The 15,984-nt window shown below is 45.0% G+C and overlaps 1 protein-coding gene across 1 annotated transcript in view; it reads right to left on the bottom strand.

Annotated features, from left to right (window-relative positions):
- Positions 1 to 691: 691 nt before the first annotated feature.
- The window catches only part of FCHSD1 (FCH and double SH3 domains 1), a 231,530-nt gene continuing 216,237 nt past the window's right edge, over positions 692 to 15,984 (bottom strand). Inside the window, exons 15-20 of the mRNA XM_075344397.1 lie at positions 14,646 to 14,729; positions 12,134 to 12,293; positions 9,325 to 9,530; positions 6,214 to 6,298; positions 3,838 to 3,905; positions 692 to 1,666 (exon numbers count right to left, since the gene is read on the bottom strand). Of these exons, the coding sequence (XP_075200512.1) occupies positions 1,607 to 1,666; positions 3,838 to 3,905; positions 6,214 to 6,298; positions 9,325 to 9,530; positions 12,134 to 12,293; positions 14,646 to 14,729 (663 nt within the window). The 3' untranslated portion in view covers positions 692 to 1,606. The remainder of the gene's footprint in view (positions 1,667 to 3,837; positions 3,906 to 6,213; positions 6,299 to 9,324; positions 9,531 to 12,133; positions 12,294 to 14,645; positions 14,730 to 15,984) is intronic.

The raw sequence follows: 15,984 nt of genomic DNA, 5'->3' as shown, positions 1-15,984 counted from the left end.
ACCCTCCCAGGTACATTTGTAGTGTCCATAGGAAGGAACGTCAGCATTAAGGACTATCTTTTGGGGACTTACAGAAATGTAATAGCCAAAACTCATGTTTCTTCTTCTTCTGCTAAAACTGTACACACTACTATGTATGAATAAGTCTACAGGTCTCCTAACTTTAGTTTTGATCCTTGCAGAATCTCTTAAAAGGGACTCTGTCACCAGGTTTTTGGTACTTCATCTAAAAGCAGTATAATGTAGAGGCAGAGACCCCAATTCCAGCAATGTGTCACTTACTATGCTAGATGCAGCGGTTGTGATGCAGTCAGATTTTTGTGGTGCTCAATAAGCTAACCCCGCCCACACCACTGATTGACATCTTTCTATGCTGAGGGCATGGTTTCACCAGGAGGCATGAGAGCAGCTAGTCCGTCAGTCATAACCTCCTGCTGATAAAACACTGATTGTATTGAAACAACACCACACAGTCTATTAAGTTAAATCAGTGTCTCAGTCATGCGTGTGCAAAGGTTATTGTGAAGGGAGGGGGAGCAGGATCAGTTGTTATTTTGTCTATTGTGAATTCTGGATCCTGTGCTATCACCGATGTATAGAGCTATTACCTGTCATAATAATCCTGTCTCTGATGATAATGAGCCTGCTGAAATCTGTTCCTGAAAGTCTCAAAAAGCCACAGTGGCCATAGTGAAATTTTTCATTTTTTAATTAAATACATGCAATAAATACATAAGTGTAATATACAAAATATGTAATTTTCTGATGTGCTCATAATTTCATTTTTGGCTAAACTTAATTTCATCCATAACCTGCCAAATTTCAATGTGACTGATCCCTTGTTCTCAAATGAAATATCTAGATCACTCCCCAATGCACTCTTGGATAAACTGAGCATGCTTGAAAATTGGGAGGGGGAGAAGTAGGGGAGGTCAGGAAGAATGGCGGACAGACCACAAAGTTGTCTGAAAGTTACTGGATATCTATGGATACCTTTAATTTGGCCTATGTGTGATTATCATACAGTGCAAGATAATATTTACCAAAATGTAAATCACCAGAATGGGTTTTATATGTTAAGCTAGCAAGGAATTCTGGGCGATTTCAGCTCTGAGGCCTGTAATGTGTGAATTTAGCTCTGTATTTAGAACACTAGCTGAAACATAGTAATGTAATACATATGTAAAATTACGCATTTTTCTATGTCACAATCAATAAAAAAAAATCGCGGATTATTGCCGTCCCATGAAGCAGCTTTATTTTATGATTTTTCAGTCTTTAAACAAAGCCCTTAAAGTACAATAAATATCAAAACAATGCAAAAAAAATGTATAATACAATCCCTTACCATATACGAAAAGTGCAAAGATTGCATGATAAAAAGAAAGTTCATTACAGCAATGCATTAAATATCAGGTTTTGTGGAATACTGCCCCCTACAGGAATCATCAGTCTCTTTGGTAATCTAGATTAGGTTCTTTCCGGTTTGTGATTAGGTCCATGTACTGTGCATGTAACTGCATCCAATCAGCATCTTGTGAACGAGAGCAATGAGATTGTCCGGCAGAAATTAATAAAACATGCAGGCGCCGCTGTTCTCCAGACATTAGTGATCTGATGATGCACTCTCACTTCCTTTTGTTGGGGGTGGTGGCGCTGCCCGCATCTGCAAAGTGAAAAAGATGTAAAATAATGCAACTCAAAGGGCAGGTCTCCATTAAAGGGAATCTGTTAACAGCATGTAATAGGGGCAGAGAGCCCAAGTATCTTGTTGTGGATAGCAACATATCTAGCATGCCTGGGACGAGTAGTGATGAGCGAGCACTACCATGCTCGGATGCTTGGTTCTCATAAATAGTGATGAGCGAGCACTACCATGCTCGGGTGCTAAGTACTCGTAACTAGTGATAAGCGAGCACTACCATGCTCGAGTGCTCAGTAATCGTAACTAGAGATGAGCGGGCACTACCATGCTCAGGTGCTCAGTACTCGTAACTAGTGATGAGCGAGCACTACCATGCTCGGTGGCTCTGTACTCGTAACTAGTGATGAGCGGGCACTACCATGCTCAGGGGCTCTGTATTTGTAACTAGTGATGAGCAGGCACTACCATGCTCGGGGGCTCTGTACTCGTAACTAGTGATGAGCGAGCACTACCATGCTCGGGTGCTAAGTACTCGTAACTAGTGATGAGCGAGCACTACCATGCTCGGGTGCTCAGTACTCGTAACTAGTGATGAGTGAGCACTACCATGCTCGGGTGCTCAGTACTCGTAACTAGTGATGAGCGAGCACTACCATGCTCGAGTGCTCAGTAATCGTAACTAGAGATGAGCGGGCACTACCATGCTCAGGTGCTCAGTACTCGTAACTAGTGATGAGCGGGCACTACCATGCTCGGGGGCTCTGTATTTGTAACTAGTGATGAGCGGGCACTACCATGCTCAGGTGCTCAGTAATCGTAACTAGTGATGAGCGAGCACTACCATGCTCGGGGGCTCTGTACTCGTAACTAGTGATGAGCGGGCACTACCATGCTCGGGGGCTCTGTATTTGTAACTAGTGATGAGCAGGCACTACCATGCTTGGGGGCTCTGTACTCGTAACTAGTGATGAGCGGGCACTACCATGCTCAGGTGCTCAGTACTCGTAACTAGTGATGAGCGGGCACTACCATGCTCGGGTGCTCAGTAATCGTAACTAGTGATGAGAGGGCACTACCATGCTCAGGTGCTCAGTACTCGTAACTAGTGATGAGCAAGCACTACCATGCTTGGGTATTCGGTACTTGAAACAAGTAGGTCGGACGGCAATGAGAAACTTGAGCATTTTTCCAGATCTTCCAAAAAATGCTCAAGTTTCCCATTGACTTCTATTACACTCGGGTACATGGATTTCGCCCGTCAGAGAATCGAACCTGTTTGTCTCGAGTACCTAGCACCTGAGCATGGTAATGCTCGCTCATCACTAGTGAGGAGGCCTATGAGCCATGCCTTACACTGATGAAGGGCAATGCCCCGAAACATCATATTTGCAAACGAAGTGTCTGGTTTGGCTTTTATTCTAAGTCGTGTAGCAAGGCTTGTTAAAGGGTCAATATAGCCTGTTAGGATTGCTACTTCCAATAGGTGAAACTAGAGTTTGAGTCCTCGTCCTCTCTGAAGAGGCAATCTGCATACTTTTTATTTATGAATTTTCGCGGCCATTAGACGCACATGCCTGCGCACATCTCCATTTAGTCGCCTCATGTGTGTGGCCACCTTAGGCTGTTAAATGGATGTCAGAGAACTTGCAATAACTCAGGGGTACGACATCATCCTCCTGGCAGTGGTCGTTTTCGATGATGGCCTATAATTAGGATAAGTCATCAACAGATCCAGAGCTGTCCAGTCTTCTGATAGCACATCCGCTACCGGTTGATAGAGCAGCTTCGGAACTGAGCATTTCCGGCCGCCTAATGCCGCCACTAGCACTGAGAACAGCTGATCAGTGGGGGTGCTGGGTTTCGGACTGGACGATCAGGCATTGATTACCTATCCTAAGGATAGACCATCAACGTAAAACAACCACTGCCACATGCATGGCGCGGTCCCATAAATAATAAGGTGATGGTGCCACAGTCCCTTGAATCAGCTACTCAGTAATGGTGCCGATGGCTGAACTCCCAGTTTTGATCACCTAGGATCCCTGAGGATATAGTTACACACGAAACCTTTTGCCCTCCAATACCTTAATAGAGGCTATAGGAGGCACACATGGACAGACAGATGGATAGGAGGAGGCAGAGCAGAGGATGTAAGCTAGAAAGTCTCTATATCCATTCATGAAGACACTTACTGGTCTCAGGCGTGTGGCTGCAAAATCTGGAGAGCTGTGCGCGCTCCCCGATCCGTTCTGTCTGGAGTCTGTAAACAGATAGAAAGCCAGACATTACTCTGCCAGGAATACACTGTATACACCGGCTCCCTGTGAAACGTCCCAGAGAACCAGCGAGGGATCTGCCTCCCACCAAACGAAAAAAGCCCTTCTAAAATGTAAAGACTAGGTGTTGAGAGCCCACTGCACAAACTCTCCAACCAGGAGCTCGGGGGCTTCATTTGGTACACACATCATCTCTTGAACAGGAGCAGCCAATTGTGAGGATATTTTAAGCATGCTTGCCAACTTATGAAAGGGTTCTTCATTGAGAATAAGGAAGTTGAACATTTTTGGCATTATGTGCCACCAATATCATATGGGAAACACCTAACTTAGTATATACAAGAGCTTTTTAATTACACCTCACAGTTCAGACCCGGTAAGAAAATATACAATACCACCAAAATCCCAAAATATGTATTTCCGAGGACCCAACACAGACCTCTATTACAAACCCCAAATTAGACCCATTTTATAAAGACTCTTAATGCGGATCTCCATACAAACCTGACCAGAATCCTAAATTGATGCACTCTTCAGAGCACACCAATAATTTAGACCTCACAAAAAAAACCTTACTTGGAGAAGTCCATACCCCTCCTTTCTAAGGACACCAGACCAGGTACCTAAATACCCATCTTGCTCTTTTCATGTGTATTTCTTTACTCCCATTGCAGACAACATCCCAAAGCCAGAGCTTTACTACAAAATGAAGATGGGTATACTACAGTTGTTACCAGGTTAGGGGCCCATTCAGATGTTTCGCCCCCCTGAGCTGAACCACTACCTATGGCATCAGTGAGAATTAAAGAAATACACAGGCATGTGATCTCCAAAGCTCTCCAAAATTTTAATGAGCCGCATCTCTTTTCTAGTCTTCAGAAATATAGATGTACCACGCATAAATGTAGGTGTTTCTTACAGGATAGGCAAACAGTAGAATACATAACTGCATAGTGGATGCAGACACTGCCAAATGCCCCCTAGCAGCTCTTTGTCCAAAGAGTGGACTCTCATCCCCTATAAACAGGTTTTGGCAGGTTTTAAGTTTTTTAACTCTTTCCTTACTTTAACAATAGTAATAAACAAAAGAGGCATGTATACAGCGTTGTGTGTGTGCTGCAGTATTTCCTTCTCTCACAACAGTGCCAGTCACCGAACCCTTATAAAAAGCATAAAATTCCGCAACGGTGCCTCCATGATAGGGACAACCTTATAGTGCCCCCATTATGCAGCCTTCATAATACCTCTAAATACAGTGTGTCCACCCATATCCTGTCCACCGCCATTAACTTGAGAATGGCGGCAGCTATAGGCATAGAAGTGGTGTCTAGGTATAGTAAAGTATCCATGTGCTACACAATGAAACCACCTATAGCGCCATCTGGTGGAAAACAACGGAGTTAGCAATTTTATTTAAAAAACGGAACGAGATAGAGAAAAAAAGTGAATTACAAAGTTGTAGGGCATCATCAATTCAATACGAATCGACACCTTGCATACAGAAATGCTATGATTAGAATGTGTAAAACTCACAAGGCTGCGGACGTGAAAAGATACCTCATGGAAACCTTCCTACAAGTCATTGGGTATGGTGGTTGCGTGGAGTGGCCTCCACACTCACCTGACCTGACCCCATTGGACTTCTTTCTGTCAGGTCACATCAAACAGCAGGTGTATGCGACCCCTCCACCAACATTGCAGGATCTACGACGACGTATTACAGATGCGTGTGCAAACGTGTCACCTACCATATTGCACAACGTGCAGCAAGATACAGTATGCTGTGCAGAGTCCAGATGTGCATTGCAGCTGACGGTGGCCACTTTGAGCATCAAAGTTAAATGAGCGCCATATGCGTGACCAGCATTCAATGTTTTGGGGAGTCATGGGTTTCATATCATAGCATTTCTGTATGCAAGGTGTCGATTCGTATTGAAGAATTGATGATGCCCTGCAATTTTTTAATTCACTTTTTTTCTCTATCTCGTTCCGTTTGAGATAAAAATGCTAACTCTGTTGTTTTCCACCAGGTGGCGCTATAGGTGGTTTCATTGCGTAGCGCATGGCTACTTTACTATACCTAGACACCACTTCTATGCCTATAGCTGCCGCCATTCTCAAGTTAATGGTGGTGGACAGGATATGGGTGGACACACTGTATATTCTGTTAGAGGACCCACAGTGCAATGTGCCCTTAATAAACATCCCCAAAACATAAAACAGCAGCTTGATGGAGCAACGTTTGGGCACCATATTTCCAGTGTTACATGCTGCTCTAAAATAATAAAATACCTGTGCCATTTGTAGAGAGTCTTTGGCTGGAGAGTGGAGAGTGCATGGGAGGCAAGAAAGGCGGCGGGGCCGGAGACGGTAAATCCTGCCAAAAAAGAAGGAGCAGAATATGACCACACTGGACAAAAAGAAAGAAACATAACACGGGCTGGAGCAGAGCTCTGCCAACCTATAATGCACTTTTACCATTCGCTATCCTCGCTTGTTCTACTCTGTACAATGTGCTAAGTCTTCTGCTCTTACATGGAGATGGTCACCGCATGTACAAACATTCTGTCCTAACATTCAGCACTTCTCTGTACGGTGAATCTAACACTCTGGCAGGACAATACTCCAAGCCACCTTGTGGTAGATGTAAGTATTACAAGATAAAACATTTTCTGCCCTTTATGTTTCCATTGTATCCCAGAACTAAAGCTGTACATAACATAGAGGGCTGTTACAGGACCTTGGAAAATAGGGGCCTAGCCACGATTGGCAGTTTCATTTTTAGTACTAGGTGGCAACATACACTATTAATGGCATTGCTGAATGAGATCTCTAAAGGAGAGGAAAAAGAAAAAGAAATATAAGGACATGTCATTATAAATAAATTCCTAAATGCTCTTAATTAGTAACCTCACACTTGTTTTGCCTAGATAGGTAAATACTGGAGAATTAAAAAGTATCTGTAACCTGCACTTAAAAGAACAGGTCCATGTGTGCATGTGCGGTTCAGCTCCTTCCTCCATGCATAAGAAGAGGCGCGCCCAGTGGATATTCTGACCTAATACCGGAGATACCAAAAATACTAAGGTGAGAAAAGGCTGCTCACACTGCTGTCCACTCTGTCTGGTCTAATACTGAAGATACCAGGGGTGCTGAGGTGAGAAGAGGCTGCTCCCATTGCTGTCCACTGTCTGGTCTAATACTGGAGATACCAGGGGTGCTGAGGTGAGAAGAGGCTGCTCACACTGCTGTCCACCCTGTCTGGTCTGATACTGGAGATACCAGGGGTGCTGAGGTGAGACGAGGCTGCTCACACTGCTGTCCACCCTGTCCGCAGGCTTTCTTGTTTTGAATATTTCCCAGGGGGCATTGCTCTAGAATCACTGCGTTGAGAAACACGTGATGGTGTCTCCGCAGTGTTGGATGTTGATCTCCCTAAGGTCAACCATCCTTGCTTATGTAGTCTTGTACTAGGCATTGCTCCCACTAGCCAGTTTCCTACTCCACACTGATGAGGGGCAAATACCCCGAAACAGCTGTCTGTGGATGGATACCATGTTTGGCATAGGTGGTCTCCTTGACTGGAGACTGCCCTTCCCGTGGTTGTTCCTTCCCGGTGAAATACCTGGCTAGTTTCCTGCCAGCGTTGAGAAACATGTGATGGTGTCTCCGCAGGCTTTCTTGTTCTGAGGTGAGAAGACGCTGCTCACACTGCTGTCCACCCTGTCTGGTCTGATACTGGAGATACCAGGGGGGCTGAGGTGAGAAGAGCTGCTCACACTGCTGTCCACCCTGTCTGGTCTGATACTGGAGATACCAGGGGTGCTGAGGTGAGAAGAGGCTGCTCACACTGCTGTCCACCCTGTCTGGTCTGATACTGGAGATACCAGGGGTGCTGAGGTGAGAAGAGGCTGCTCACACTGCTGTCCACCCTGTCTGGTCTAATACTGAAGATAGCAGGGGTGCTGAGACTGCTCACACTGCTGGCCTCCCTGTCTGTTCTAATACTGGAGATAGCAGGGGTGTTGACGTGAGAAGAGGCTGCTCACACTGCTGTCCTAACCGTCTTTTCTGATGCAGTACTGGAGATATCAGGAGTCTTCAGGTAAAAAAAAAAAAAAAAAATGTCCACAATGCTGTCCATCCTGTCCATATCATCTAATATTGGAGATGCCAGGGATATGAAGGCTGCTCGAATTGCTGTCTATCTGACCTAATACTGGAGACACCAGAGGTGCTCAAATAAAACAAGGCTGTTCCCACTGCTGTGTACCCGGTCTTGCTGATGTAATACTGGAAACACCAGGAGTGCCAAGGTAAAAAGAGGCTGTTCACACTGATGGCCAGATTGTCGATATGATGTAATACTGAAGATATCAGTGGTGCTTAAGAAAGAAGATTCAGCTCACATTCCTTCCATCCTGTCTATAAGATCTAATACAGGAGATATGGAGGATGCTGTAGGAAGGGGAGGCTGCTCACACTGCTATCTATGATGTTATTGTTATCCTTTATTGAAAATACGAGAGATACAGAGGTAAGAAGAGACTGCTCACACTGCTGACCACCCTGTCTTTCTGATCGAACAGTGAAGAAACAAAGAATACTCAGGTAATAAGAGACTGCTCACAATGCTGCCCAGCATGTCATTTTGATCTAATAAGAGATACTAGGGGTGCTGATATAAGAATACACTGCCCACTATGAGCAGTCTATTCTAATCTCAGCACCCCTGATATCTTCCAGGGTGATCTATATTTCATCATAAAAATATGGTGTACAACAGTAGGATCTGCCTCTTATTATCCAAGTGTTCCTGGTGTTTCCAGAATTACAAAAGAAAGGCACGATGAACACCAAAGTGAGCAGCCACATCTTACTAAAGCATCCATATTATCTTAAATATTAGGTCAGATAGATAGGGTGGACAGCAGTATGAGCAGCCTCTTCTTACCTCAACACCCCTGATATATCAGAATTAGATCAGAAGATAAGGGTGTACAGCACTTGGAGTAGCTTCTTATTTTCTGGTATCTGCAAAGTCAGATCAAGAGACAGGGTGGACAGCAGCATCAGCAGCCTCTCCTTACCTTAGCACTCTGCAACAAAATAGTGGTCATTGTTTTATGGTATAGTGAATACTTCAATGGACAAAATTATTATCTAACTAAAGGTATGATTTAATGATAATTTCTTTCAAAATTTTTGTTCAGTTCCTGGAAAACCCCTTTAACAAGGAAGGAATAAAGAATTTAAACACATGAATTAAAAGCTCAATCCAGGAGGAAGAAGAAAATTTCTCTGATATGATACATTACAAAATTTCATATTTTTATAAGTACCATTGATCTCTGATGTAAAAAATATGATGACGGCAATTCTTTAAATATTTTCGGTACAGACCTGCTGAGAGTCTGTATCATCTCCTGTTAATTCTTCCACTACAAGTGATGGAAAGACTCCGACTCGGCCATTGAATTCCCCTTTCCAAAAGCCATCGTCAACTCCACCTTCTTCCCTGCGGATAATTTGGATAATGGCTCCTTCAGGAAAAGTCAGCTCTTCTTCACTTTGACCTTCGTAGTCGTAAAGAGCTCTGGCGAGAGACACTGGAGAGTGTAATACTAAATGTCAGGTAAAAGTCTACAAACCAGCTCGGGTGAAGGAATGGTAACTAGTCATTCGGCCAACTTTTACAGTAGAGTAAATTAATAATGAAATAAAAAAAGTCTAATGAAGATAACCCGGTCCAGCTTGCTACATGTGCCTCGTTCAGGACTCCCCTATGAGCCAGAAAGGGAAAACATTGTGGTGTACGGTGTCCATTTTAGGACATGATCATTTATCAAAGTCAAACATCAGAATATCCTGTCTGACATCAGACTCCCGACATCTCACTCCCGACATCAGACTCCCGACATCAGACTCCCGACATCAGACTCCCGACATCAGACTCCCGACATCAGACTCCCGACATCTCACTCCCGACATCTCACTCCCGACATCTCACTCCCGACATCTCACTCCCGACATCTCACTCCCGACATCTCACTCCCGACATCTCACTCCCGACATCTCACTCCCGACATCTCACTCCCGACATCTCACTCCCGACATCTCACTCCCGACATCAGACATCTCACTCCCGACATCTCACTCCCGACATCTCACTCCCGACATCTCACTCCCGACATCTCACTCCCGACATCTCACTCCCGACATCTCACTCCCGACATCTCACTCCCGACATTGTTTTCTTATTATATACTGTACTACTGTCTAAATACCTAATCAAATACATAATGAACTTAAAGCTTAAAAGGGGTTATCTAGCTTATTTTGCCTATTCTTTTTTTATTTAACAATTGGGCTATATAGGGGCAGGTAGATAGAGAACAACTACATACCTGCCCTGCTGTTATAGCCAGCTCCTGTCCCAGCACAGAACGGTCATGTGTCCATTCCTGCCAAGATTTTGCGGCTTCCTGTGATGTCACGTTGACAGAGGCAGGAGCTTGTTGACGGGCATCACAGCCGACGTCATTTTTGCTTCCTACTGCCGACCAGGTACAGTGCGACACAGCCCCTGCCCCCTCTCATCCTCACTCGCCCCCTTCCATACTCTCCCACGCCCCCTGTGCAATGTCTTCTCCCCTGCCCTATATGTGCTGGTGCCCTGGACAAACAGGGGGGCCCACTCGTTATCTGGGCCATCTTCAGCGCTGTTTGCCCGATGGTGTCCCCAGCTCTTTATGGTGTATGGGGCCCAGGTAACTGTCTTCCCCCTCCACCGTGCGTTCTCTCCTCACTCTGTGCGCAGCGTCCTTAGCTCCTGGCTTTTGAATCCTGCCGGAACCAGAGACCAGGGTCGTCACCTGACATCAGCACTGATCTCCTGCATTGCTGGGACGCTGCGCTTATCACACAGCACACAGGGGGGAGAAGAGAGAGCATGGGGTGAGAGACAGCATGGGGTGAGAGACCGCAAGGGGAGAAAGATAGCACAGGGTGAGAGACTGCAGTGGGGAGAAGAGTCAGCATGGGGTGAGAGACCGCAGGGGGAAGGAGAGTCAGCACAGGGTGCGAGATCACAGGGGGAGTTGAGAGCGAAAGGGGTGAGAGATCATAGGAGGGAGAAGAGACATCATGAGGTGAGAGACCACAAGGGGGAGAAGAGAGAGCACGGGGTGAGAGACCACAAGGGGAGGACAGCACGTGGTGAGTGACTGAAGGGGGAAGAAGAGAGAACACGGGGTGAGAGACCACAGGGGGGAGAAAAGAGAGCACGAGGTGAGAGACCACAGGGGGGAGAAGAGACAGCATGGGATGAGAGACCACAGTGGGGGAAGAAGAGAAAGCTAGAAGTGAGTGACCGCAGAGGGGAGAAGAGAGAGCACAGGGTGAGAGACCGCAGGGGGGAGACGAGAGAGCACAGGGTGAGAGACTCCAGAGGGGAGACGAAAGCACATGGGGTGAGGGACCACAGGCGGAGAAAAGACAGGATGGGGTGGGAGACCGCAGGGGGAAAAGAGACAGCGTGGGGTGAGAGACTGCAGGGGGGAGAAGAGACAGCACAGGGTGAGAGACCGCAGAGGGGAAAAGAGACAGCGTGGGGTGAGAGACTGCAGGGGGGAGAAGAGACAGCACAGGGTGAGAGACCGCAGAGGGGAAAAGAGACAGCATGGTGTGAGTGACCGCAGGGGGAAAAAAATAACATATGTTTGTAATATTTTTTTTCCCATTTCTTTATAGTAGTTTTATAGGAACAAAAGAATCAGATATATACTGCATCTCTATGTAGATGAAGGAAAATGTCAATCTATAGCTCAATGGTAGAGCTGCTGCCTATGTACAAAGAGCTCATCACAAGCTCATGAGTTCTAGCCCCTCCCGGAAAACCAGCACAGATGAGAATTTAATTTATGCACTGCACGTCTTGAGTTAATTAATTCACTGTACTGAGGAGGAGGAGCCAGGACAAAAGCATTGAACTGTGGGAGAGAGCCCTCAAAACGGGACAATCCTGCTGAATCCGGGATGGTTGAGAGGTATGGGATTAATAGAAATCTTCTAAAGATAAAAGCCACCTGCATCACAAGTGCCCTGCACTTATTGAACTTAACAAGTTTTCCCCCCACTTCTACAGATCTGCATGTGTTTTCATAAATTACTTTATTTGGTGGGGGGGGGGCAATACATTATTTAGGCATACCTCCGTCCGCAGATCGTTCCAGTTCCAGTATCGCAGTGAGGGACTGTGCTCCCGAAAGTCCTTCGATGTGACCCGCACTTAGAGATTCTGAGACCCTCTGGTTAATGTAAGTAATGTACTTTTCTGGGACATAACCCACTTGTCCATCTTTATTTCGAGCCTTAAGTGAAAATGTGAAAAGGTACAGACTGTTACCCTAAGAGCTTATTACGAGATAAATGAATTTGATTTCCATTTTGCGAGGACTGGACTCGGTGTTCTCTTCAGCTCATTCAGATAATAACTTTTATGCCTTCAAAACGAAGTGTGTCATTTCAGAAAGTTCTACAAAGACCATTACAGAAAAGTTTAATGTCCTACTTAAACAAGTAAATCTATATATTTACAAAGATATTACCTAATTAGCCATGAATCTTACTTCTAAAATTACCTTTAGAGCTCAGCAGATTATGCTGAAATGCAGACTTTTCCTTTCTCTTATCTCTGTGTTCTTCTTGTCTGACATTTTACATTACATTAGTTTATTGACCAATCAGTCTTCAGCTATCACTGCTATTGCTATATTGTAGAAGAATAAGAGATATCCTGATTGAATGCTGATGCTGCTGTGATTACAGGACATTAAAGTTTGGGCAACCCTGATCAAAATTACGGTTATTGTAAACAGTTAAGCAAGTTGAAGATGAAATGATCGTCACATTAGGCCCTCGTCCTCTCCGATTGCGGCAGGTTTCTTTATTTTTAAAAAGAAGAATGGTGGATTACTCTGTCCTAGGGCCTTCTTTTTTAGGAAGTTGTCGCCAGCCGAACGTAACTATGGTATTGGGAATAGGGAATTACTTGCCATCAAGTTGGCATTTGAAGAATAGCAGCTCTTCCTGGAGGGGGCTGTCCATGTCCACCTGGTTGATGTCATCACCAACCACAAAAACTTATTGTATCTAGAGTCTACCAAGCTTCTTTCTCAGAGACAAGCTTAATACAACTTGTTTTTCAATAGGTTTTACTTTACCGTTACCTACCGCCCTAAAGCCCCGGTCACATTAAACGACTTACCAACGATCCCGAAAACGATGCGACCTGATAAGGATCGCTGGTAAGTCGCTGGGAGGTCGCTGGTGAGATGTCACACAGTCAGACCTTACCAACGACGCAGTAACAATCAGTGACCTGTATAACAATGAGCGACCTGTACAGGAGGTCATTGGTAGGTGTCAAACACAGCGATGCGTCCTGCCCAGCAGGACATCGCCTTTGAACAAAATGGTCCGGACCATTTGGCAACGACTAGCGATCTCACAGCAGGGGCCTGATCGCTGGTAGGTGTCACACATAACGAGATCGCTGGTGAGATCGTTGCTGCGTCACAGAAACGGTTGCGCAGCGACGATCTTGTTAGCGATCTTGTTGTGTGCGACGGGACCTTAAGTCTAAAAACACCAAGGCGGATGCATTATCCAGGTCTTTTCTGGGTGGAGAAACACAGGAGGAACCTTTCTGCCCATCCTGCAGAAAGGTGTTGTGGATTCAGATGTCAGTACTGAGGTGGAGTCTGAGATTGCTGAGGCTCAGGATGAGGCACCATCTGGGGTTCCTGCTAAAAAGTCATTTGTTTCTTTGAACCTTCATCTTAAGGTTTTGGGGGAGCACCACGATTCAGTTATGGTTGGTCATCCAGGGGTGAAGGGTACTCTAGACCTCCTGTTGTGTTGTTTTTGGTGGCCTAAGATATGTAGGGATGTTGTCTCTTATGTGTCTGCATGTTCCATATGTGCGCAATCTAAGCCTTCACACTCCCGTCAGTCTGGGTGTTTGCTACCGTTGTCCATTCCTAGCGAACCACGGACGGATATTTAGATGGATTTTATTATCGATCTGCCCTCCTATGCTGGTAATACAGTGATTTTTGTAGTGGTTGACAGATTCTCCAAGATAACCCATTTTGTTGCTTTGCGTTCTTTACCGAATGCCATTAGCCCAGGTATTCATATGGGACGTTGTCCGGCTCCAAGGTGTTCTGTCTGATATCGTCATGTAAAAAGGTCTTGGCAGTTTTCATGGTCTGATCAAAATTAGGCAGTCATTCACATTTCTAGGTATTGTTATTTAGTACTGCCTGCTGTCAATTTGCTAGTGAACTAGATAAAAAGGTCTTGGCAGTTTTCATTGCCTGGTCAAAATTACGCAGTTAATGGAATATGTTGGTGATATATAAAGCTATTGTCATTATTTATCATCCTTACCGACTTGACTCCCATTGCTAAACAAACTGCAAGTGACTGACTAATGAGTAACTGATTAATGTCCTTATTAATCCTTCTCTGCAGTTGGGACCCAGAACTTCACTACACAGACTGAGAATGGTAGACATGCGATCTACCAGCAAACATGGGCTGCGAATATGTGAAACCTCTCTGCACCAATATAAAAGCTTGGTATGAGAGAGGTCTATGACTGGTAGTAACAATACAGATTAGTGATCTTGGAAATTGACAAAAAGATCCATACTGACCTTTACCCACTCCTCCACATCTCCATCCTCAATCACCTCCAGTCTTTCACCTTGAGTGATTGTCAGCTCATCCGTTTGTGAACCCTAAAGATACAAGTATCAGAAGGTTAATCTTTGCCATTCATTATGACACTCTCCATCTTTTTACACCACTGCCTTTCTTTATAAAGCCAAAAACTCAAGACAACCTTAGCCTTGTAATGAGAAAGAAAACAGCAGAGTAATACACAAGCTCTACAAGACTTATTTGCTAGGGAGGTGCATTTTTTTCCATTTCCTTTTAGATCAATGAGCATGAGATTCCCAGCTTTGTAAAAAAAAATGATTTGTTGACAATGAGAGGTTTATGCTATACAGTATCTGTATGTGTTGTCACTCTGTGGCTGTGATGTGGATTGAGAGATCAGAGTATTTTATGTGTATTTGAGCCGCACCACTTCTATGTTGCTTTATACTGCTCCTCTGATGTTAAGCGGAAGCTATGACAAAAACTGTTAACATAAGGCCTCCAGAAATGTCATTCTCTGCAATCAAATAAATAGAGCTGTGGAAATAAAAGCGCAGATAGGGTATTACCCCAATAACATGGGGTGAGGGGGGGGGGAGTAAAAACTCACCAGATGTGGTTGTGCAAGTCACAACTCCTTTACTCGCATATAATACTCTGATCCAGGCTGCAGCCACCCGATGGCAGATAACAGAGAATAGTGGAGAGGGGTGATAATGCCGCGCCAAAAGATCACTTGCAATGTCAGATTAATGTCAATTATCTTTATTATTGGCATAGGTCTACGCGTTTCAGGAGCTCTGCTCCCTTCCTCAGGACCGACAAGCATCAAAGAAACATCAAATCCCATGATTTGATGTTTCTTTGATGCTTGTCGGTCCTGAGGAAGGGAGCAGAGCTCCTGAAACGTGTAGACCTATGTCAATAATAAAGATACGTTAATCTGACATTGCAAGTGATCTTTTGGCGCGGCATTATCACCCCTCTCCACTATTCTCTATTCTCTGCAATCACAGAGGGCAGGACCATCCCTCTGACAACACTTCCAGGTTCTCCTCTTGTGACTTCTGCTTCTGTCGCCAGGTGCCGTCATATTCATTCTGCAGGCAGTGCTGGTGATGGAGATGTTGGGACTCAACGCTCTATGCAGCACAGACTCTGTCCAGCCACCAAGATGAAAGTTGCGTGGATCTATAGTGTTGCCCAGTCTGGCTGTATGGATGTGTGTGCGGTCCAGCTGGAGAACTCCGCTCCCTACTTCAGCCTGTTGGAAAGCACCACACCCTACTTAAGCTCCCAGGTTGCTGCTGGAAGATGGCCGATATACCTTTG

The sequence above is a fragment of the Anomaloglossus baeobatrachus genome, chromosome 4 (genome assembly GCF_048569485.1).
Source record: "Anomaloglossus baeobatrachus isolate aAnoBae1 chromosome 4, aAnoBae1.hap1, whole genome shotgun sequence".
In the NCBI taxonomy this organism is placed as follows: Eukaryota; Metazoa; Chordata; class Amphibia; order Anura; family Aromobatidae; genus Anomaloglossus; species Anomaloglossus baeobatrachus.
Note: the sequence above shows the minus strand (reverse complement) of the source record. Positions and strands in the feature narration are given on the sequence as shown.